At 41.8% G+C, this 25,416-nt stretch overlaps 2 protein-coding genes across 4 annotated transcripts in view; both read right to left on the minus strand.

Moving 5' to 3' along the window:
- Nucleotides 1-1,470: 1,470 nt before the first annotated feature.
- LOC119170417 (START domain-containing protein 10) lies at nucleotides 1,471-14,323 on the minus strand. The gene is made up of 6 exons (XM_075875775.1): nucleotides 13,558-14,323; nucleotides 13,311-13,458; nucleotides 13,135-13,238; nucleotides 12,102-12,219; nucleotides 11,961-12,013; nucleotides 1,471-11,849 (listed from the first exon to the last, which is right to left on the minus strand). Exons 1-6 carry the CDS (start codon nucleotides 13,711-13,713, stop codon nucleotides 11,625-11,627), a joined length of 804 nt encoding a protein of 267 aa, XP_075731890.1. The 5' UTR covers nucleotides 13,714-14,323; the 3' UTR covers nucleotides 1,471-11,624.
- A 616-nt stretch (nucleotides 14,324-14,939) lies between these two features.
- The window catches only part of msl-3 (male-specific lethal 3), a 32,635-nt gene continuing 22,158 nt past the window's right edge, over nucleotides 14,940-25,416 (minus strand). For all 3 annotated transcript variants that reach the window (XM_037421570.2, XM_037421569.2, XM_037421568.2), the window contains 4 exons: nucleotides 22,891-23,013; nucleotides 17,155-17,346; nucleotides 15,236-15,320; nucleotides 14,940-15,155 (listed from right to left, as the gene is read on the minus strand). In XM_037421570.2, the coding sequence (XP_037277467.2) occupies nucleotides 15,053-15,155; nucleotides 15,236-15,320; nucleotides 17,155-17,346; nucleotides 22,891-23,013 (503 nt within the window). In that variant the 3' untranslated portion in view covers nucleotides 14,940-15,052. The remainder of the gene's footprint in view (nucleotides 15,156-15,235; nucleotides 15,321-17,154; nucleotides 17,347-22,890; nucleotides 23,014-25,416) is intronic.

Here is a 25,416-nt window from a genome sequence, read left to right on the forward strand (position 1 = left end):
ACAATGCACATGCTGCGGGAAAGATAAGGAAACGGCGGAGCATGTTCTGATTGAATGTGGAGATATCCACCCAGGTGTACGTTTGGGCACGAACCTACAGGAAGCCTTGGGTTTTAGGGACAACAATGGAAAGCTGAACACACCAGCGATTGAAATAAGTAAGAGACGGTTAGAGTATTGGTGGCAGAAAATTAGAGAGAAAGGACAAAAATAAATATTGGAAAAATAAAATATGGACAGTGTGCCGTAAATGGCAGAGAACTTAAGCTGAAAATTTACCTTTTTTTCCATTAAGATAGAATTTATCGAAGTAGAGGCATTAGGCCAACATAACAAGAAAAAAAGGTGTTTTTTTTTTTTTTTTTGTCGAGCCTGGTGGCATACTTGTCACCACCCCGTTATAAAGGGGACGCTCATAGCATCCATCCATCCATGTAGCCACCTCTAGTTTAGTTCTTGTAGTGTTTACTAGATGGTGGTACTTGTAGCTGATGATGAAAAGATGAAAGATGTTATAAACTAGAAAGCTGTACTTGTAGTTGATGAAAGACGCGAGATCCTATAAAATAGGAATGATGTCACATATGGCGCGTGTCATTGGTTGAAGGCAATCGTTCGATTTAGTGCGGCGACGTACGCTAGGGGGAGCGATGTAATAAAATCGAGTGGGCAAAATGTACAGAGGATTCATGGTTTACCAGGTTCACCTCCGGAGCTTCGCCCACTCATCATCATTCACTTCGTGGATATGGCGGAATTTTTTTACGACAAGCAATTGGACAACTCATTCGAACACGGGCTATCTCCTGCTTGATTGATATGTGGGCTTTATCGTTTCAAAATCACCATATGATTGAAAGACGCCGTAGTGAAGGGCTTCGGAAATTTCGACCACCTGGGGTTCTTTAACGTGCACCCAAATATGAGCACACGGGCCTACAACACTTCCACCTCCATCTGAAATGCAGCCGCCGCAGCCGGGATTCGATCCCGCGACCTGCGGGCCGGCTATCTCCTGCTATGTCTCCTACATTTGAGACAGATGTATCCCTGATACAGAACGGTTTCCGGGAGGTCAACAGAGCTTGCTTTGCTACAGCAAAATGAATGATCTCTACAATGAGAAACAATACATGGTGTCAATGGAGTTTAGTGCAGATTCCAAACTCTGCAGTTTCGAAACAAACCGTTTTTTTTTTTAATTTGTGACTTCTGGCTATTTAGGCTACCATGATACAGTCCTGAGGCAAGGTTTCTTACCCCACTTCAGCGATTATAAACATCTTTAGTAGTCAACTCAAACTGCAATAGATGTTTGCTTGAGCATCAAACGAGTATTTTTTACATTGGTTTGAAATGTCGGCACCTTTTCACTCAAACGTCACCCCTCAGAACTGCTTTTTATTGGGATGTGTTTATAGGAAAGGAGGTACTACCTCCACATCCTCGCCTTTAAAAAGTACAACATGGTCCGTTTGGCAGGATGATGATTTTATTTGCGCCATGTTACAGTACATCAGATGACTTAATCTATAATTGTGTCAAACAACAAGTACATAAATATGGCTGCACAAAGCATGTCTCAAAAATTGATGCTGTCTGATAATGTGCTACCCAACTATCATCACAGACAGTTGAAGGAATGTCTGCAAAATATTTTGCATTGACAGTGAGCAAGTGCTCTACAGCGGGGAAGCTGCTACAACTGCGTGGACTGCAATCGAGCTGCGAGTGGCTAAGTGGAAGCCCATAAGATTGTGTCCTAGGCTAAGGAAATGTGGCCAAGTGACAAGTACAAAACACTTGGAGCAGAACAAACAGTGAGCACAAAGGAATGCTGAACACGTCCTTGTGTAGCACAGTAGAACCCTGTCACAGCAAACCTGTACATGTCCCTAATCACTGTTAGGCAGACAAAAGAAAACAATATGAGGTAGAAAAAAAGTTTCTTCATACTCTGATGCTTAAAGGCCAACCTGCCATATATATATAAGTGACAGACATGCAAAAATATTCATTTATTCCAACATTTCGGCCCGGGTCTGGCCTTCATCTGGGAATAAAATTGGCACTCTCCGACGAAGGCCAGACCCATGCTAAAATGTCAAAAGTAATATAAATTCTCACGCATTCATCAGTCATTCTTCAACATTTACAAAGCACTGGATCCGCAAAAAACACGTATATTGTTACATGGTGTATGTGCTGGACCAGGAAGATGAAGAAGAAGCAAAGAGTGTGAAAGAACACCATCTCTAAGCAGCTTAGTCCTGTACGAGCTTGCCATCCACGACTTCTGCCAATAAACCTGCGCAGTTCTTTTCCGCACATGCCGCAGCTGCATCATTGCATCTTCAGTGTTAATCTTGTTTCTGAAAGTCGCTTAGACTACGACCAGCTACGGCTTTAAAATGGCTACTACCGTTACAGGAGAGAGTGCCAACGAACTGGTGGTGAACATAAAGGATGTCACTGCACTGAAGAAGGCCCTGGAGCAGGCCACTCATGTGGCAAATACAACTGTGGAAACGATAAAGGACGAAATGAAGAATGTGGTACCTTTTAATCTAAACTATGTAACAAAGCCTGTTAAGTTGGCAATAGAATTTGCGCCGATGTTAGAGGATGGGGCAAAGAAGCTTGGCAAACAACTGCATGACTTTGAGAGACTGAGTAAGTCCAAGGCGGGCTCCAGGTGCCTCGTACAATTGGCGCTACCACTCTTGCCAAAAAATAGTGCCAACCTTCGAAAGGGAAACCAGAGGCGCAAGAAAGGCTTCTCTTGTTTGGAATTATTTGCTTCTACGTTATACCCGACAAGGTTACACTCTAAAAGCTACACAAATTTTTTTATAATCTAATTGTGGTGCCGTAAATACTATTTGTTATGAAAAATGAAGCTGAAGCGCACACCACACGTGTGTGTGTGTGTGTGTGTGTGTGTGTGTGTGTGTGTGTGTGTGTGTGTGTGTGTGTGTGTGTGTGTGTGTGTGTGTGTGTGCATGCGTGCGCACATTCTCTACAGTAGGATTTGCACTCCCCTTTAACTGCCCACCACTCTGATTGACCCCTTTGAAATACACGTCTGAGAGACAAATAACTGTGCATGCGCAACATAAGCAAGCCATACCTCCTGCCATCTGGTTTTGTAAAAAGTAGTCTAGACAAGCGGCCTTGTTTTTACAAAGATCATCGACTTCAGTATTGGCCATAGTACACAAGCACCCTTGTCTCTGTTTTTTATGTGCATCATAGAAACCAGAAATGTGGAAGTGTGTCAGAAATTGGAACTTTAAAGACTTATTGTTAAACTTTGTATCTCGCTCCCTCCTGTGAACCAACAGTATTTGTCAATCCATATAAACGCCAACAAACATCAATATCTGAAATATATAAGCAAGCACCTATTTTCCACTTCGGACCTCAATCACAGCACTGCAACGACAGTCAGGTACCAGGACCTGTGACTCTGTGGTCAACAAAAGAGCACCATAGAACTGAGCATGGCAAATATCAAGTTTAGGAACATGAAAATTCACTGTGACAGGGTTCTGTTGTACTGTCCTTATTAGAGTGCAGAAAATCACATGCACACATCAAGAGACTAGAGGTAAGAGAGAGAGTGTCCAGCTAAGTTCTATGACCAGAAGATGAAGTTTGCAAAAGAACTTAGTCGTACATCTTTGGCAAGTAAGCTAGGAAAAAAACTAATTTGACACGAAACTACAAATATTTTCGGGTTTTCTAGCATCACCTAAGGCAAAGTACATTAAGCCTACGTGAAGCCTAGCTATGATGTTTAAATTTCAAACTATGTCACACAACACCTACCTGAGCATGCCCATAACACAAATGGTGCATGAAATGCCGTGCGGCTACTTATCAAACAATGCAAGAAGTCTTTGTGACACATCACAACCAATGTACAAACACCAAAAAATAAAATAATGAGGATATGGGACACAAATTTCCACAACTGTGGAAAGCTCAATTACTAACTTTCTTAATATGGTGATGCCCCCCACATGTCCACAGACCTCTGTAATCCAAGCCCCTTGAATAATTTTCTGGCTCATGCATGCTTAATGCCAATTAACAAGTTGATCAGGATATCAAAGGCACAAAGTGACAAAACCAAGTAATGTTCTTAGACTCTTTGCCTCAGTGCTACTCTGTTGAAGCCCCGTTTTCAGTACGAGAGTTGCTCTTGGCTCTGTAAAACTTGTTCGCACTAGCACTGCTGAGCCACAGTCACAAGCACGCACAGCTGTACAGCGCTCTTCCTTGACATACGAGCAGAAATTCAACAATGGTTCATGCTAACAAGGATCACATTTCGGGAAATGTCTGAGGTGAAAGCCCATTGGCAGTTGGTCACACACTCTACAAACTGTATTCAACAACACCCAATCAAATGGGGCATTTGTAGCATGAACGGTGACGTGAATCACCAACAACCACACTCAAATGAATTTGCACTAAAATAATCATCAGCTACCTCTGAGTGTTGCATTTCCAAACACCCCCTTAGCATTAAGCAACTTAGATAGGGTATTCTTGTCCACCACCCAATAGTTAATATTAAATGTATCATGAAGAGGAAAAATGAAAATAAGTGAGGTAAATATAAACTGATTGTCTGTCGATACCATACAACATAATCCAAGGGGCATGCAGACCTACACTTCATTTCACTTGTGCATATCGATGGCATTTTGGTTCCGTCAGCAGTATTCATACAGCAAGCAGAAATCATTGACATTTTCTCAGAACATTATTTCTGGCAACTTGGAAAAAGCAAACATAACACAAAAATTTAAGGTCGTATGAAGTAGTCATACACTAAGAACTGTCAGAACAGCACACCAAAAATGGCTTCTTCGGCACACAATAATGTGTCAGCACATTAATTAAACCAAACTGATGCATGCACAGCCAAACACTCATTACCAGAATGTCATATATTCACAATATAAGAATCACTTTAGCATGATGTGCAAGATTTAGTGCACAATTTATAACTATGCTTACGTCAAGCACATAGTCTTTTAGTGTAAATGATAAATAAGAAACACTATTAAGCGTCAAAAAATATTTTTTCACCTCACATGGAAACTGAAAGAGAGCCATAGCACCACTGCATAAGCTCCAATTGCTGAGTCAAGGCAAATAAATCGGTAAAGCAAGGTCAAGTGAACCATATTATATCAATCACTTGAGCATCCATAAGGACGGAAAAATTTGGTTAGCGAAAACCTACAGCACAGTCGCTTCTCACACGCTACTACATACTGCTGGTGCCAAATGTAAAAATGACGGAAAGGCAAGGAATTCATTTCAGACCACCACTTCTGCATTAATAACAAGTTACTGCTTATGCAATGCCATCAAATGCAGTAGAACCTCGGTAATACGATCCCACTTCATACAATTTCCCGCTCCTAATGCTTTCGATATCATTATCAAGCGAAACTGCACTATGTTTTAATGAATTCGCATTACAATTTTTCCTGGAAGTAGGTAAGTTTTTTCTTACAGTGAATTGTGTTTTTTTTATATAAATATATGAACGAGGTTCTACTATATAGAAAACACTATGACAACATAGAAGTAAAACAACGGAACAAGTACACTTTCTGTTCACTCTTTGTCTGGTACCATAAGTTTAACTGCACAAGAACATAACAGAGAGCACCTTCCATTTGCTAGTCTGAAGCACTTCCCTTCTCACCAAAAGTACTGTTCAATCCATCTAGAGGAGATAGCCAAGCCTAGACACACAATTTCAGTTTCTGATTGAAGCAAACAAACGTGCAGTGTCCGCATAGACTTAGTGCCAGCAGTGAGAGACAAGACAGAAACTGTCAAGCTTAACTAATTCCAATAATTCACTACACTAGCAAATGGCAAGCCACCCCTCTAAGCTTAAGTTCCCTCATAAACACCAGAGACAGTTATCGATGGAGGGAAGCTTCCAGTTGTCAATAAAACAACGCGTAGCACAAGGAACATGAATAAGGAACTTTTACATCAAAACTGAAGCAGTGCCACTACGGTGCTGTGCTGATACAGAAGCAGCTTTACCAACACATAGCAGTGCTTGGGCCTGTTCGCAACACGCTAGACTTGCACACAAACATCCTCAGCAATACACGACAAAAGTGACAACGAATGTAGAAAAACATTCACTGTTGTCGATTCAAATATGGAAATAACTGACGTGGGGAATGAAAGTGGACGTGTCGCAGATGGTAGCCAAAACCGTTTGCACATTTAAGCATGTGGTGCTTTACCGTTACTTAACTGCAGCAGTCGTCAAAGCATCAAAACGTCTCGGGGACTTGCCTTCACATCTAAGATCAACACTGACAGTGTTAGCCAGGTTCACTCGCGGCCATGAATGTGGGTGTGGAAAATCCTCTCAAATGCAGGAGCCGCATCACGTTGAAATCGAGTCCCTCAGTTCCCCTTACTCCTTTCAGTCAGCATCACAACAGTTTTGCGAAAAAGTTGGGAAATGTTCTTAGTCCAACTATATTCTAAATGTCCAGCTTATTCAGAATGGTGATACAATGAATTGAACAATAACTTCAGCCATCAACACAGGGTGAGGAGGACGGGGTGAAGTTTACGCATCATCCTGCCACACTGAGCATCGCAAACTTAATGTGCCAAAAAACTTTTCTACAACTTTTCTCCTCAAAGCTTAGATGATCTTATTGACTGATAATTATTTGGTAACACTGCTAAACCACTTCCACAACTGGATACTAAGTGCGCTTCTTCTGTTAACTAATCAAAATTAAGAAGTGCGCAATAAAAATAGAGATAAATTAAAATCACCGAACAACAAACTGAGTGCCAAACTGTTGACTGCCTGTAATTCCCACCTAGTTCAAATTTCTTAATTACCACTGCATTACACACCACGAAGTGCTATAGTTAAAAAACAAACTTAACAGTTGAGTATTAAAATATTTTCCTCTGCACTGGGACTGCTATAATTTAATACGTTTATTCCACACAGCCCATGCAAACCTTCAAGCAGTCCCTTTAAGGATCATAGTTGTACTATCTACTGTGTGCAGAGCAAACTGAAATACCGCAGAAAAGTAATAATCTGTTCTTCCTGAGTGAAAAAAAAGCCCATATAAACCTCTTAGTATAAAACACATGGTGCCCTCATGCACTAAGCAGAGTCGTCAAAATGTGACTTGCATGCTATTTGACAGAATACAGAAAGGGTTGAATTCATAATAGAATGACAAGAATAGAAAACACTGAATAGAAACGTCAACCCCGAATGTCGTATTGTCTTTCTGAAGGCTGTATATCCCGCCTGCCTTCTCTTATCTTGAATGTTTGCCAACTTAGCTATCTCGAGCAGCATGGTTATGATTTCAATGTGTTTTTGGCATTTGCCTGCACCAATCAGTATTATGCGATCTGTTAATGACACTTACAGCTCAACAGATTCTCTGAATGCAAGAAATTTATACTGCAAAGGAAATTCACGTGAAATTGTTCTCTCTCAGAGTAGCAGGAGTGCCACATCTTATAAGGAGTGCTCATTTTGCAGCCACACTTTGTAACTAAGCAGAGCAGTGCAAGCAGAACCTGACTATTGCACACCGAGCTTAAATCAAAGGTCACCAGCACGAAGCAACATGTCTAGTTTTATGCAGGGTATACCATGCGAATAACTAGTATAGAAATAGCTTAGAACTGTAAAGTCCCTCGATAGCTTTTGTCTGGCAAGGACATAGATGTCAATCATAACCTGCAGTTGACAGGCCTCTCACACAGGTTTTGTGCTACCTTTTATGTTAAAAAAATGTGTTACGAGACCTTATTGCAAGGCTCCACTAGTTTGCCCGATGGTACGGAACTCTGGTCACTGTCCGTTTCACTCTTAAAAGCCGTGGAGAACAAAGAAGCCATAATGTGAAGTCAAAGATGTCTGTTAATGCGCTCAGTGAATTCAAAGCAGTCGCAAACGATCGAAAACCGCACCCAGGTACACTCAAATCTCATTGTCACAAAGTTGCATCTTACAAGAAAATAAGTTTGTTATATCAAAAAATTTGTTATAAAGGTTATTCTCAATACTGTACTGCAAGGACTATCTTTCATTTACTTTGTTATAAACGGTATTTTGTTATATCCGTATTCTTTATATTGAGGTTTGATTGCATAAAATAAAACATCTTTCCATCATGAACCTAATATTCAATCTGATTGTTGGGTAAGGAAACTAACCATGAAACATGCTCCAAGGTTTCACTTCTGCAAAATACACACATTCAGTATCTAGCTAATAAATTATGGAGACAAAACGAACTTTGTCTAGCTCGTATGCAGCAATAAATATATATTAGAGAGCTTATTAAAATGTAGTAGGGCAATGACCTAACTTGATTGGCCAATTGATTTTTGCAGTGTACAACAATTTTGATTTAAGTGTTCCAACTCCACTGGCTATGTAAACTGGATAGCAAAAACTATTCTTTGGTTCAATCTTAATTAACAAGGTAAAATTAATGCAGCACATAATAAAACTGCACTTGTTAGTATGTAGTACACAGCAGTTTGCAACTGTGCTTAGGAACTTCCGAGAGTATATGCAACCATTAAATACGACTCACAGTGAAATCCTAACAACAGATGTATGGAAGACACGCGAGATGCACTTCGTCCAAGTGCCAAGACTAATCAAAATTTGTTCTCCAGCACTGTGTCATTACAAGAGAGTGAGTTTGTAAGCTTATATTAGCATGTAAGACATGCTTAGCTGATTACAACAGGGCGCCTGCTGCTAAGCTTCAACATAATAAATGTGCCAACTAGGACCACGTGTAGACAGTCGCAATAAGGAAAAAAGACAGTTTTCTTGTAGACAGTAGAACAAACATTTAAGGGAATAAAGGTAAAGAAAAAGTATCTCTCTGTTGCTTCAAGGTACTGTCTATTAGGTGATAGTTTTACTCTCTTTTTAAACTTCTTTCACTCTTTGCATTTGCCCAAGATTGATTAGCCATGTACAAAATATTCCCAAGAAGTGACACACCTTCATTTCATGCTTTTCTCCGACAATATGTGATGTGCTTGCCTACGTCATGTATGGATGGCACCTTGTTCATTTTTTCAAAAGCCAATAGTGCCTTTTAGTTTAGTGGAAACAGACGGGTTTTTTAGGAATGACTTGAGGTGTTGGCAAATATCGAAAACAATGTCCAAGCCTGAGTGAAACACCTTTTTTTTTTCGCATCAGCTTGCACAAGTTTGAGATATTTTTTTCCAAATAATGAAAGCGACGCCACATGGGTTCCTTTTGTCTAGAAATGGGCTGCACGCATGTGTAGAATTGTTTATCTAACTTGGAAGTTTTCTTGAACAGCAAATGAAAGCAATTAAATTACCACTTTATGCTTCGCATCACAGCAATGTTGTAGTATAGACTAGAGTGGCCATACAGACATGTCAAAAAAAAAAGACACAGGAATGTTAGGAATAAAAAAAAATTCACATGACAAGGACACATCGAGATGTTCTTTATGACCTAATTAGTTTCCCAAAGCCAATTAATACCAATGCTATCTCCTGACATAACCCAGATCTGCAATGAAACACTACAGTCCTGAATATTGTACACCCCTTTAGGTGCTAGCTCCATCACACAATCATAGCTATCCCTCACCTAGTATACGTTTGCTTCAATACTACATGCCCAGTGTCACTGGCGGATCCAGAGGAGGGGCGATCGCCCCTCCCAAAACCAAAACAGGTGGGCACCCACTCCCCCTCTTTTCAGTGCTTGCCCTGCACCTGCTATCACCCATTAGGGCAAATGAGTAGGATCCCTTTGAGCATACATTCACAGTATTTATGCTGTAATAAAGTTTTTGTGCTAGTAAAAACAAAAAAGTATTGACCATCTCTGGTGTTACCTTAAGCTATCGCCCCCCCCACCCTAAAATGAGTGGCTGGATCCACCACCTTCCCGTCAGGAATTGCACATGCATCTTATAGGACCCCTCACCAGATTTGGGGAACTGTAAACATACACAGTGCATAGATAACGAGGTGGTGATTGCACCATCTAAGTATGAATGAAACGGCTGTGCGTCCAAAAAATGATTGAAATCTTACATTTAATGAAAAAAAATGTGCGCATTTCCTAATTAATTATTGGAGTTTAACATTCCAAAACCACCATATGATCATGGGAGATGCCACAGTGGAGGCCTCCGGAAACTTCAACAACCTGGGGTTATTTAACGTGCACCTAAATCTAAGCACACAAACCTCAAGCATTTTCACCTTCATCGAAAATGCGGCCGTCACGACCAGGATTCGATCCCACAACCAGTGAGTCAGCAGCTGAGTGCCTTAGCCACTAGACCACGGTGGCGGGCTATGTGCATTCCCTCCAACAGAGCACCACTTCAACTGACTCACACGTCTTGAACTTCTTAAGGAAAATTCTGGCATTCCATGGGCATAAACCAGGGTATGATCAAGAATCGTTTTCAAATCTGTTCCATAAAAGTCCTGCCTAGATAGCACTTTACAATGCTCAGTGCAAAATCCGAACATTTGCAGCAATGCCTGGTGAGGAGCCATTTGAAGATTCCCCTTTATCCTTCAAAGGAAAGTGGTGACTCCATAGCGGTAAACAAGAGAGCACACAAGGCTGGCTACTATTTTTATGGAACATTATTACACACTATGTGGTGTACAATAATTAAGACTGTAGTCAACAGGAATGGCTAATACGCAATCTTATGAAATGTCAGAGATCTGCAATGGTCAGTTAAGATAAAAATTAGTGCCCAATTTCTTTGCTTAGGCACAAGCCACATACACAGCCACGACTCACAAACAGTGCAGCCATTGCAGGTGTAAAAGCTGCATGACTGCCTTTTTATAGCGCCTTTTGCACTGGCATTAAAATGCAAACACAACCAGCTACTGCTAGTGTATGTGTTAATGGCAGTGGTGTGATATAATGAAATGACCATAACTATTTAGTGAATAATGTGCCAATCACATATCACTCAAACTGTAGCCTCGGATGGGAAGGAACAAGGACATTCATAGGCCTGCAAGCAGTTAGAAAAAAAATAGGAGTAAAATTCACACTGGAAACATGGGTTAGATGTCATCACAGGTGCTGGTAAAAATGAAACTGTGTGATATCACATCTCCCAACACATTTCACATCAACAAATTACTCACCGGCAGAAAGCAGCTCAAACCACTTCGACAACCAAGTTTCTTGAAACTCGGTGTTCCGCCAAGCAGGACAAACTTCGACATAAGAATGTTCTCACCGCAAGAGCTCCAACGTATTTAAGAAATTAGCACGAAAGGAGTGGCCACTCTTATCTTTGGCTTACGTCAACAGCGACTGTTTATGAGCAGTTTCTTGGCTCTTGGAAAACTTAACTACATAAACAGGCACCAGGTAGACTGTAGCTTTCAGTATTGCTTTGGTATTACACGATCAGTTCTTAAAACAATTCCGAATAGCTGCAGACAAGAGAGACATGGCCCTTGATTAGACATCCACCTCTCGTCAACAAACAATGGCAAACCCCATCAACAGGCTCACTTGAGCACAACTACAGGTTGTCAAGGTCCTCAAAACTGCATATCTCTTGCTCCTCGACGAGACTTTCATCCAAGATGTCCTCCTGCAATTCCTGATGTCCTGTGCTCACGCAGCGGGACACATCCAATCTTGGCAAGTTCATCTGTTCAGGGTGCAGCCAAGGCTTGTAGCTCGGCTGGTGAGCTTTCTTCCATTCGTTATACTCCAGGCAAGCTTTTCGCAACTTCTTTGCCATCTACAAAGTTAGAATAGCTAGTTAGTTAAATGTACTGGAACATCACACTTTTCTTCACTGCTTTTTATACAAAATGGCACTGCTGTAAAGAGGTAACTTCAGCCTACTTACATTCGGAGCAAAAATTTGAGTGAGCTTGTTTACAAAGCATGCTGGTAGTGAGCCTGCATAAAGAATGTTTTTACTGTAGAAACTTTGAGCTGTAGCAGAATGTTTTGGAAATGGCCAGCCATAACATCGCTTTATGTTTACCTTTGGGATCACACTGCGTTACATAGGTCAGCTTGGAACCACAGCCGCCGTCAGGCTGGATTACAAGTCCAGTCAGGTAGGAAATGGCCCGCACGAAGCCCTTCTTTGGTGGTGCAGACTGAAGTAGGGAAAAACAACTATTAGCAAAAATATTTCAATAACGGCTGGGGTTTGACATGCCAACACCACAATATGATTAGGAGGCATGTTGTAAAGGATGGCACCAGAAATGTTGAACCTCTGGTGTTCTTGAACGTGCACTGACATTGCCTAGTGCACGGGCCTCTAAGGTTTTGCTAAAACAGCTATTAGGTTTGTTCGATTCGCCTGCACCACGTGAACCAGTTCACGAAGTGCTGCACTTTGCCATTCGTTTCAGCGGTGCGGCATTGACAACATCTGAACCCTGCCATTCGTTTCAAAAGGTGCAGAAGAGGTGCAGCACTGGTTCACAATTTTCGTGCACCTCCTACGCTGATGGTGCCGGCTTGGTGACCGCGCGTGCAGCTGAGCACACGACGCAGCACTTAGGCGTAGGCGCCGTACCCGCCTCTACTAACGCGGTGTGTTTTGCTAAAATGTTTGCGCGTCATAAATTGTCCAGAAGTGCGGTTTGCCATCGTTCAGTGTTAGCTGAACGGTGTAAATTAAGCGAACGGAAATAAGGCCTGCACCTTGTTGGAACATCGCCATTCGTTTCGGCGGTCGCGCTGTGCCTGCACAATTTGAACTCGCACTGCACAATTTCTGAACTCGCACTGCACAATTTCTGAACTCGCACTGCACAATTTCTGAACTTCGCGTGCACAACCGTGAACCGGTTATAATTGCTGCAGGTGAATCGAACAGACCTATTAAATGTGCATGTTCTAGATAAGTCTTACGTCAAATAGTGAATCAAGCACTAAAAAAAAAAAAACCTGTGGAAGCCCATCTACTTGAGTTCCACGAAAGTAAGCGATCCGTTCAATACATTACTCGGGAATTAAAAGTCGCAAAAGTGAATTAAAGTGACAGCCGTGGCAAAGCTCACCTCGTGAAACACTGAATGATTTATTACGAGCCACTCTTTATCCGTTTGCAGCCACGATCTTTGGAGGACGAAGTCACGGTTCCTGAAGGGAGGCGGTGACCGAACTACAAGAAAAACACGGCATCACTCACAAGTGAATTCGACAAAGTTCGCAACACGCAGCGCTGCCCCGTCACCTGCGTAATATCCAACGTCGTTGTTAGGATTCAACGATCCGATATCGCGACTCTCCAGCATGTACACATCCCACTTCTTTCGGTACAGTGGATCCATCACCACGTCAAAGAGCAGAGGCGGACTGACATCCTTGTACGCGGTGTGCAGCTGAAAGGAGGACACGTCACAAACTGCATATCTTCATCATGACGGAAACGAATATGAACCTGTGACTAGCCTTAAGCTGCTTCCGCCCAATCAACGTACCTTTATCATCTTGAACTCTGTCTGCTGCGTTGATTTAGTCCACACGGTCGTATCTTTCTTCTTGTACTCGACTTTCCAGCCGTCATGCTTGTCGGCCAGAACCTTCAGGCGCTCGAAATCTCGATCATCAGCGATACGAACTTCGCCTACATCCATTGTGATAGCAATGGTCCGTAGTTAGCGCTTATCGTAGTTAAGGCTGTTAAGGCAGTACGAGAGAAAAGAGATTCGGCCGGCTCATTCGTGTTCGGTTCTCAGTTGCGGCAAGTCCGGAAAGCCGACGTTGGTTGCAGCCATTGTTTGATGCCGGTGCCGATTAGACTTTCGCGGACACGCGTGAACCATAGAGTTTCCTAAAATTGCGTGAACAGCACGAAGCAGGCTTTTTTTTTTTTTTTTCACGAAGGCACAACGAAGGCTGGCATGCCGCCAGCCACTCGACTGATTGACGTTATCATACAGAAGCAGAGGCAGTTTATAAAATGGCAAGAGTGTTTTCGCTTAGCGAGCAAATAACCTGCGTGGGTGAATAACGTGCAGTACGTACGTAGAGTCGCAGACTGCGGAAGCCGCGAAAGCGTTCCAAGAACTTGTGACCGGCAGCCGGTAAAACTATGTACAATACTATATTTTTTCGACAGCAGAAGTGCGAGAGTTCAGCGTTGTTGTCTTCATAGCGCTCTCTAGAGCTGTTCCTTAGACTGCAGATAAAATATTGAGTTTATTATCGGACAACCATCCATCTTTTTCACAGCCCTGGCGGCCGACGTTGGCGACAGTGGTAGGACAGACGAAATATACGCAGCGTCCTCCAACCAATGCCGGTTAATTGCTGGCGCTCTTGCTTTAAGAATTTCGAGTAGTATTGAGTGCTGCATGTGCCCACTAGAGATGACATGTCTCCGTGACACCCCACCCCTTTCAGCATCTCAAAATTGCAACACAGCTACAAAAAACACAGTAATGAAAGTGTTTTATGTTTACACCAGCATCTGCTTATGCAATTCCATGGAACATGTAGACATCCAGTTTGCGTCCGATGACAATGTTTCCCCAGTATAAGGAATGTACTTTGCACTGCCACATTGCAATTCATCCTAGAGAGTCAAAGCTAATGGGTGATTCCACGAGAGATCGACACGGGTCCAAAAGTTGATATTTTGGATTTCATTGAGTATTTTATATTTCGTGCACCTCTCACCAGGTAGCCCGAAAGTCAACTTCGTTTTATGATTAACGGCATAACTTACGAGAAAAAAAATATCAAACTTCACCAACACGGAGGCACCAATTTCGTCACCTGTCATGCGATCACCTGTCATGCACTCTAATGCAAATCATTTGTAATTTCATGGATTCTATGGTCAATTAAGCCACACACATCAAACAAACATTTTATTCACAGCAACACCGACACAAAATTAAGTTGTATACAAGAGCATCCAAAACTGAGTGAAACTATTTGTATATATACATGTACAACACATGACGAAGGTTAATCATCGCTAGTTTTGTACTTTTCAAGTTCGGCCATAACTTCCTCGGCATCCCGATAAGCAGATGATCGAAAAAGCTCTTCATGTCGCCCAGCAAGGTATCTGAAACACATGAACATTGCAGATCATGCATAGCCAGATTGATTTGTTGTCACACAATAAAGAACTTTAGATACACTTACTGCAAGAAGCCGTTCAGAAATCTTTCAAGGTAGTCAGCTTTTGTCTTCGTGATTGCCATTTTCTGCAGCAACTCAGGAAGCTTAACTGTAAAAACAAAAAAAATATCAAGCATTTTGCCGTGAAGATGACTTTAGTTCACTGAGAAGAGGATACAAATTCTATCTGGCTTTGCAACCAAATCTATTATTCTCACACACCATAATATTTAAACTACATATTACAAAGCCTCACGTCTGCATGCATGATAAAGTACTCCGTCAAAACAAAAGAAAAGCATCAATTCTAGTTATAGCATGAATCACATAGCCCGGCAACATGCTTTTTGATCTCACACAAATAACGCACAACAAATGCATGTCACCGTATCAGAAACTCCGGACAAGAAAAAGGAGGTGCATCGCATCACCAAAAACTGTTGCAGCAGCCCAGCAGCACAAGGTGTCACTGAAGCAGGCAGACACACACGGTGGTTATGCTGCCAAAAGTCGAAACAAGAGAGGAAAGCCAGTCTCTGGGTGTTTTTTTTAATGACAAACAAACAAATGTGAGAGGGATTTGTCAGGTCTAGATGACATGGCCATTGAATGGCCTAATTATAAGACCGGGTCATGATTTGCTGGTAACGTAACTGCTGCCTCCCCTATCAGTGGGACGCTGAGTCTCTTTTACTCAAGCGCCCAACAATGCTACACTCTATGCACACTTTTGAACAATGTAATGCTGCCAAATGGAAACATAACTCGTTATTTGTACACAGTTACTTGGCATCATTCTTCTACCATTTTTATGCTCAATGATATACAGTTGTAAGGTTTGTGGTTTATATGATTATATGCATGCAAAATGTTGAGAATCGATGTAAAACCCCTTTCAGATGTGACACACAGTCATTCCTCAATATTGCCAGCCGGCAGTAAATGGGTAACCGTTATCATCTTTGCTCATGTCTTCAAACCGTCAGATTAAACATGTCATGCAACTTCCATGGGACTTCCATGGGCACAAAACAGGCTAATTCAATTCTCCAGGCTCAAGTGCTTACGTTTTGATCAATTCACGTCATCTGGAAGGCAGGAAAGTGCAAAAGAACATCATGAACTTTTTTTTAGCAAAAAGTAGTTGACCCCAATAAAGTTCTTGTTCACCTTCATGATCAACTTCAACTTGTTTTCGGTTCATACGAATTCGGGATCATACGAATATTTTGCGCGCAGCCTTCAAATTGGTATCATCGCGATGCTATTCAATACTCGATGTAAAATACTGGGCCCTGAATGAGCCGGGAGTGTTTAATAAATTAATAAATAAATAAAATACCCAGTGATATCCGGTAGAGTAAGCATTGGCAGTGCCTGGCACCAGCTGCAGACTTTTTATGCAATAAAAAATCCCATTGATTCCCCACATGTTCGCCAATCCACCCTTGCTACAAGTGCACTTTCATGGCAGTGCACAGGCTGCTTCTTCCACTGCTAATATGTATATTCATGTTCACTGCTTCCTAAGAACACACTTCTTTTTTTTTTTTTTTTTCATTTTGAGGATCACATTGCAGTAGCGTAGCCAGAAATTTTTTTATGGGGTGAAGGGCTGTTCAATTATACTTTATACATGTCCTTGTGTGGGTTTTGTACGTTTGCATGTTATATACACATACTGAAAAATCTCGAGGAGAGAGGGGGGTGACCCCCTTACCTCCACCCCAGCTATGCCAGTGTCGCTACAGCAATCTCAACAAAATCTAAAGAGCATATAATAAGTGACGGGGTTTAAAGTGCCAATATACTTGACTGCATAGTGCATACAGTAATCTGCTTGGATTAGCAAACCACTCTTTTTGCTATTAAAAACACATCATTCAAGCAAATTTTAAAAAATAAACTTTTACAATGCACACAATTAGCAAGCACTCCCTCACCAAACAGCCGAAGGAGGTGTTGTACACCATACAGCAAAGCAGGAGAAGCTGGGTTTTCTTCTAAGCATTCGCTCGGGAGTATCGTGCAGTCATATTTGTTGGCAACTGTACTTGGTCCAGCTTCAGATGTGGCTGCTGACACAGATGATGACACAGAACACACACTTGCAGTACGCCGCCTTGGTGATTTACCTTTTAAAAATAGAAATAGAAAAGAAGAGCTTTAGTAACAGGGTCTCTTCACACACAAAATGATGTTCAGCTCCAAGTTGAAAAAAAAAAACAGCAAGTTCATTGAACAAAAGCAAACAACGTGAACTATGTAGCATGAAAAGGCAGGCACGCAAGACACAGAAAGGCAAACATAACTATATTGACTACTGGCTAAAAGGCAATACTGCAAGACAGGTGGCAGAAAAGGAGAGAGACACAAAGATCATAAAGACATAGCATATTACTGTTCTAGATTTCACCAGCAGTTGACAATTGCTGTGAATTTTTACTTCTTCTTGCATGAGACAGTCAAAACATGCTTTTCCATACCACACATCCCTTCTAACTAGCTCAGCTTTCTATTCTGCATTTAGTATCCACGGCATGATCAGCTTATCCTTTGCAATAACTTCCATAAGAGACTCGGAAAGCTTGTGTTTTGATGCATCGTGCTCCCATAATAAGTCTAGAAAAGATGGACACAAGCCTCTACCCTAAAAACAATGCTATAAACAATTTTGTCATGTACAAAATAAGGTAGTACCTGCACTTGCTCCTCAATCTTGTATGCACCTGGCTAACCTGCAAGCACAGTGCTACAAATATTTTTTTGTTATAACCCAACTTGAATGCTCGTTAATGGATCGCAGAACGAAGGGCGCCACTAACAAAGCCTGCTTTAAAAATATGTGCAGGTGACCCAAAGGTCAGCATGCCAGCTGTGGCCAAACTACACAAAAATGCATGCCACCACGCTCTATCAGAAAAGTGGTTCTTTATTTATAAAGAGAAGATAGTGCCATCATCTGCATTCATAAATAAACCACTTCTCTAAGAGAGCGTGCTGGCATGCAGCTTTACGTAGTTTAGTCACAGCTCGTGTGCTTCGTTTTTACTTTTGGGACATATGTACATACACAGCAAAACTAAGCCTGAACACAGTACTTTCCAAAAGAACAAGAATGAAATAGTGCTTGAGTTGGAATAGAACCATGGAAAACAGTTCTATTCAGAATGATGCAGAGAAACTATGCAGAAAAATGTGAACAGGAACCAAAACTCATGTCATCCCTTCTTTTAGGTATTTCTTCCGGTCTTTTAGCACTGCAAACGATGCACCGTGTACATTCTGGCTTCTAACAATGCAGCAATTGTCCATGACTTGCTCTATCCCTCTTTGCCCAGACCAAAGTTATTTTCAAAAGGGGGTTGCAATAAAGTGTCCCGAAGTGGCTTCACTAGCCTGAAAACAAGACTTCTTTGTAAACCTTTGGAACTTTTTATGACTCCCTTCTATCGTGCATTCGATTTATATTCTATGTATATCACTTGGCATTCACATAACTGCCGAAGCTGCACATGAACTAGGTCAAACTATAATGACGTGCATTCTCCTGTAACTCTCAATAGACCAGCGTTACTGTGCATAGAGGCTTACTAAACCAAGAAGAGCACAAAATCTAAAAGAGCTGACAGTCAATTAAAAGATGTGCACTTAGTCCTCAAAAGACCTCAAAGCAGTATTGCCACATTTCGAAAAAACCATTGAGCTAGCAGAGCAAGTCCTTATGATCATTAGTAGGCCAATTTATTCTGCACAAACAGTAATTATCACAAGGCAAATGTAATTTACCACAAGGCTTTAAAATCTGTATACAGTTAGATCAACTTATAATGAGCCTCCATATTATGAATTCCTCAATATAACGAAATTTCTCCATTGCCCGCTGTTACTCCATAGAAGCACATGTTTGCGACCTCTATGTAATAAAGTAGCAGTGGGAGAAAATCTTGATATAACAAATTTTCGCCACAGACAATGTTCGAATTTTGTCTTGAGTTTTGTGATTTTGGCACGAGCATGCATCTTCCACGGTTGCCTTGGCGCCACTTCGGCAGAGGTGGCGCACTCGTGACCCCGGCTACTCCCACGTGAGAGCGACCACTGGTTATTGCGTGCGGGTGTGCGCGAACCGGCGGGCAAGCGGGCCTGCGTCCCACGAGCTGGCATTGCCGCCGTTCCTGCCCTTGCGTGTGCATACATGTGTGTGCCCTCCCCCTACAAACAAAAAAAAAACTACTTTTGCATTGACAGTGCCAAGTGTTCTATTTGAGTCACATATGTGGGGCCACGCTGAATATGGAGGGTGCTTTACCGAATAGTTTTCCGCAGTATCCGTGACGTTCGCTCTTTGTTTCCAACGCCGTGTGCACGAACATGGTGTGGCCTTCGATGATGATCGGGTATGCATTTCTTTTTTTTTTTGTCTTCTTAGAATGCAATCAACTGTGTCATCACTACTGAGGGAATGTCAGATTGAGCAATGATGGAAACTCTCCGAAACCGCGGTGACAACGACGGAGCTTCGGAGGTCAACTCGTCACACGTTTCCATTTGCGCCGCGAGTTCAAGGGACCGTAGCCTTTGCTATTAGCAGATTAGCCCTGGCAACAATACGACGGCGCATAGAATGCGATAACAACAAATTGTGGTGTCAGCAAACTTTTTTGGATCCCACATAACAGAAATTCTATGAAACACCGATGTGAGCAAATACAGCAGCTCCAGGGAGAAGTGCCCTTTTCACAGAGTCTCTTCGCACTGAAAGCGGCTTGATGCTTGCCCAGATAGCACGCGCACCAGCGATCACGACCGCACCCTTAGTATCAAAGTTTACCGTTGCTACTCGAGCGACCCCTACCCCCCCCCCCCCCCCTGCTCGTTATTTTTCATGCTCGTTCAATAGGGGTGATTTCTTTTCTGTTTGATCACTCGGCGGCAGTTGTAAGAAGCAGGGGATGTTATCGTTGCGCACTCCAGGCAATAGAGATGGGCCGCCTCATTTGATCTTTGCTTCAGCAGCGTTCGTGCGCTTCCACCCGCTCGTAAAAGATACGATGCGCGGGGGCATGTTATAATTTGTACTAGCTACAGAACATGACGGCCACGAGAAAAACCTGCCGAGAGTGTCCATATACTTGCTATCGCAATATTAATGCATTTTTTTTACTGCTAAATAAGTGTTTTGGGTTAGGTATGCCGTCAGTTCCCCTTTTGTTTAACTTGTGCATTTATTTTTCGAATTTTCATACGAACCTGCATATAACGAAATCCCCTTCATAACAAATTTTTCGGAGAATTGGTCAATTTAGTTATATCCAGGTTTAAATGTATCACCCAAGAACGCATTCTGTCAAACGAGTTTTCAATCGCCCACTACAGTGGTACGTCAAATGGATGGGCAACGTAACGCAGGTGACCGATTTGATTGAATGTCCAGTACACATCACTTACAAAATTTCCCAACCTCATCATCATCATAAGCTTGGCTACACCCACTGCAGGGTACATTATATCCACAAATTTCTTAATCTTATCTGCCCACCTAGCTTTGTCTCCTCCGGCATTACACATGTATGACAGTGCCTATCGTAAGATTTCTTTTCCCAGACACCCTTAATTGCCCTCACTGCCTAGCGGGCTGCAAATCTAGCAATTGGTGACAAAATGACACAGAGGCAACAGGTGAGCACAGTGGCTTCAGCTCATCAGCACAAAAATGTGCTCTCATCAATGAACGTGCAGCCGTAACTTTACGCCAAAAGGCGCCATCACAGTGCCCGTATACCTGTGTGTGGTTTATCGTCGATCGTCCTCAAATACTCTTGGTTGGTAGAATACTAAGTGCTTGGGCATTATTGCCGTGCTGGGGAATAAAAAAATTAAGCAGCCAGCATCACCACAGCATTCAACGACACAGAGCTCAATCATGTGCTAAAGGGAGTGGCTTACGTAAACAAATCCGGCGGTGCAACAATGCGCCGCCAGAGAATGCCACGTGAAGGAAAGTGCAGCTAAACGCATCGAGTGTAGTACTGCCGTTGCCAGTGACAGCTGCACGTTCAGTGAATTAAGGAGGAAAAACAGGGCTGGGACGAAAGGTAACATCCGACATTCGACTGCATGCAGCGGTTTTGACATAAAGAGTGTAGCTAAATGACAATGAAATTCCAAAAAAACTGCTTCAAGGATTCAGAGAGACTTGAATGACAATATTGATTTTGCCAACATCTGCTTAGCGCTAGATAAGTTTATCAGTAATTTAAATAACCGAAGACAGTGCACTGAAAAGCATATGCTCAGCCTAGTATCTTTAGTTGCTTTTTGTAATAAATTAAGAGATGCAGATCTATGAGTATAGCTTAAAATCTGACACATAAAAGATGAAGTCAATCAATGCCAGTTTCCGCACAAAAATTGCAAAAAATAACTTCGTAGTCCAGATGAATAGTGACAGTTAGAAACGTGCTTAAGTTTAGCTTGCCTGTTTTTAGTGTACAAAACCAACACACAGAGAATGACAAAGCAATCTTCGATAAATATGACTTATTAAAACACATTGCAGCCTTTCCTATGCACTTTATCCTGACTCATTCACTGCATTCTCACTTTGTTGCGATCTTCCTGCATCCATGTCTTGGCGCCGCTTGGAAGCGCGGGACGGTGTCGGCTAAATCTACCCCGATTTGTTCCGGCTTTGCAACACTCCTAGAGGTGTCCAGAAGCGGCGACAACAAGAAAGTCGTACTGCGAATTCTTCAGGACCAGCGGCTGCCCTCTCTAAAGCCTCTTTGGGTGTGTCCAACCGTCTGACGCAAGGTGATGGAAGGGTTATTCGCAGACAGAGCTGCTTGGAAAAAGTGGCCACGTCTGCGCTACATTGTTCATCAAGGTACAATGAGCTGAATGTCTAGGATCCATCTTCAGGTACATTTCCCACGATCCTTGATGCCTTGATGTCTTCGCGGCCCACCCGAGAGCTAGCCGCTATAGATGAGTCAACCCTGCACCTGAAGTTCCAGTTTGTCTGCGCGTGGGACTCCACGTCATTGCACTGTGTTAGTTGTGTCGTATTGTCGCATTGTGTATTTGTGCGCTCCTCCCTCGTCATGCAATGAACTGGGCATGCCTCTTCTTTCTTACCTAGTTTGGCAAGGAAGAGGCGTTTGACCTTCCCGTTTTGGGGGCCGAGATGAAAGCTACCTCTTCACTGGACTGCCTTAGACTCCATTGTTTTCTCCTGCAGGGAATCTTGAGAAGACCCAGGCTATAAAAAGCGAACCCCGAGACGCTCAAAAGATGCTACCATTATTTGTGAAGTATCACGGAGCCTTCAACATCAAATTACTGTAAATAAATGTTCCTGGTATCAGCCCTGGCTCCTGTGCTCGTCTTCGCCCTGAGGTTTGGATGGCTCCAGTCCAGAGCGAATCCCCCCAGTAGCAACGACTTAGACATACTACTTAACCCCACATTCACTTTTACGGCTCATAAAACAATCTTACATTGAAAAAATTTATAGAGTACTATAACCAACCACACAAAACTGATTCACTTGGTCTGTTGACGAAGGAATTAGTTATCAACGCTATTTGCATCCACGGTTACAGAAAAGCACAACGGTTTAAGATAGAAATACTGACACCCAAAATTATTTCCATAAAAATTCACTAGTATCATACCCGTTATCATCACAGCCAAGGGCAGGTTGTCAGTATCGCTATCGTCCTGCGTAGACTTCGCAGGGGAGTTCAGTGCTGAAGGTGGTTCTACAGAGCGCGAGGTTCGCTTTTCTGGTGGACTCGCTGAAATACCAAATTGAAAAAAAAAAAAAAAAAAAGGAAACAGATTATCAGTCAGTATGCAGGCACGGACAAATAGTTGTTTCACAAAGTGAGCGTTACTCAAATGTGTTAAATAAGTCAATGTACAGTAATAACCGGTTGAAATTACAAACAAGTTAGGGCTATGATAATTGATGGTAGCGCAGACTGAGTATATGAACAAAATAAAGCACATTCAAGACAACCCAGCGCTGCTGTGTTGTCTTAAATGTGCCTTTTTTTGTCCATGTCCTTAGTCTGCACTACCATCAATTATCATGCCACCATATCAATAAGCCCAAATTGCCACCCTCATTGAAATTAGGGCTAATTAAATTCTTTTTTTTTTCACAAGTACACTTGATGTCACCATAATTTTGCCTTGCATACTTTGTGTGTGGCCCAAACAATCTTCTGCAACCGCATAATTTTTTATGAGAGAATATGCTCTCGAGTTCTCATCTGTGAAAGCTGTTCCTCTTTAGCTTTTCATTTGCATTTCATTTCTCCATCAAAGTAATCAAAGTATGTTGACCACGAAAGTGAGAGACGAAATTGCCATCTGCACCATCTAGTCACGAGCTGTCTATTGTTGAGAACATTGCTTTGAAGAAACAGCTGTCAAGAGCATTGCTTTGATAGACTTCCTCAGAAAAATGGTCTTGACAGCAGACTGTTCGCCACCAGACGGCGCAGTTGGCAATGATCTGCAAACTTCTGCACAGGACTATACATGCCTTTGCCTTTCAGATTTGCAATAAATAATTAGCAAACAAGTTCAATCAAATTTAACAAGGTTCCTTTGCAGAAATTCTGGAGATTTGAAATGCTGAACAGATCTAACTGCCACACTAAAATCACTTTTTTTTAGCGGTGTGCAAATATTCGAAATTTCGAGTATTTTATGAACAGTGTTTACTATTTGGCTCAATGAGCACTAGAAGTTTCAAACTATTCGAACTATCCGAACTTCCCGAAGACAAATATAGTCAACGTCATATTAAATGTGGCCTATCCCGATTTGTAAAATGCTTCACCTCATCATGTTTTCGTATTGTGGCAAAGAAAGCTTTGCCGCAAACACCAAGAACTAGGACCACCTATGGTCAGCAACATACCGAGTATCATATACCCAGTCTCCTCAATAAACTTGAAAATGTAGTTGACCTAAATAAAAAAATTTCCAAAAATACATTAAAGGAAATTCTCTTTCATAAATGCATTGAATATGTTTAATATAATATTTTGATTAGTTATTACTTTATGTGTACTAATTGTTAGCTGTGTAGTTTCAATGCTGTTGTTTGCTTTAGAAATGTATATGTCTGCAAATGTGTTTTTGACCTCACCTATTTTGCATATTGCAATGATGATGTTTTCTACATTGGTATTTTGTCTTTTATTATGCATATTGTTGTTTTTTATTTCACATTGTAGCGTTTGTCTGATTATAATTGGCTGATTGTTAGCCTTTGTGTAAAAGGTTGTTTCTATCTGCATCTAAGTTGTGTACCAGACTGCATTTCGGATCAAAAGCCTCCGTAAAGCTTTACAGCCTTTTGCTTTTGTTTCGTTTTTGCCTATGTACAAAAAAAGAGAAAAACCTCAAACCTTCAAGCTTCATTATGATTGCAAGTGTATTGTAACACACAAACACACAAAAAGTTGGTACCAACATGGAAACCATAGATATGGCAGGGATAAGGTCTCAATCAGTGCTATCTTGGACATGAAATTTAGGCAGAATGTCTGAAAAATCGAACGCCAGAAATTTTTGGCTTCCAAAATTTCAGTTGTTCTTACTTAGCGACATCTATGAGGCAGATTTGGAACTACGGACTCGAAAGGAGCACACCCTCACATCAGTTAGGCTTCTACAGAAGTTGAAAAAAAAAAGGAGAGGCTGAAGAAATAGTAACTCTGCCTTTCACATGTAAAGGCATTGTCGGCAACAGTTTTATTGCACCAAATTATGTACGTACATACAATTCAGCCTCTGCATTGCTTCATTCTCAATAAGACAACTACAACACACCACCCTGGCAGCGCTTCATCAACGCAGCGAAAAGAAACACTTTCATAGAGCTATCTCCCTGAAATATGCCTAGAAACCCTCTCCAAATTTGTTTCCTGGCAATTTCGCTTCACAGTTATAAAAAAATGTTCCAGAAATACCAGTTGAGCCCCTTTATAAGAGGCACGCATCAGGCAGCAATTCTTGTCTTTTATATAGAGTGTCTCTTATAAACACAGTACCATGCATACATTTTCCTATCAACCCCTATTTCAATGTGGGCACATTGGTGTCTTTTATACCCATTAGTGTGTTATACCAGTGTCTCTTATAAAAGGGTCCAACTTGTGGGGGTGCTGACACCCCCCCTG

Source organism: Rhipicephalus microplus, chromosome 2 (assembly GCF_043290135.1).
Source record: "Rhipicephalus microplus isolate Deutch F79 chromosome 2, USDA_Rmic, whole genome shotgun sequence".
In the NCBI taxonomy this organism is placed as follows: domain Eukaryota; kingdom Metazoa; phylum Arthropoda; class Arachnida; order Ixodida; family Ixodidae; genus Rhipicephalus; species Rhipicephalus microplus.

Excerpts from the sequence above, each read along its gene's own strand:
- LOC119170417 (XM_075875775.1), bottom strand. The coding sequence starts at position 13,713 with ATGGATGTAGGCGAAGTTCGTATCGCTGATGATCGAGATTTCGAGCGC. Across the intron at positions 13,459-13,557 it reads CAGAGTTCAAGATGATAAAG|CTGCACACCGCGTACAAGGA; the intron begins GTACGTTGATTG and ends TCCTCCTTTCAG. Across the intron at positions 11,850-11,960 it reads CTCAAATTTTTGCTCCGAAT|ATGGCAAAGAAGTTGCGAAA; the intron begins GTAAGTAGGCTG and ends CTAACTTTGTAG.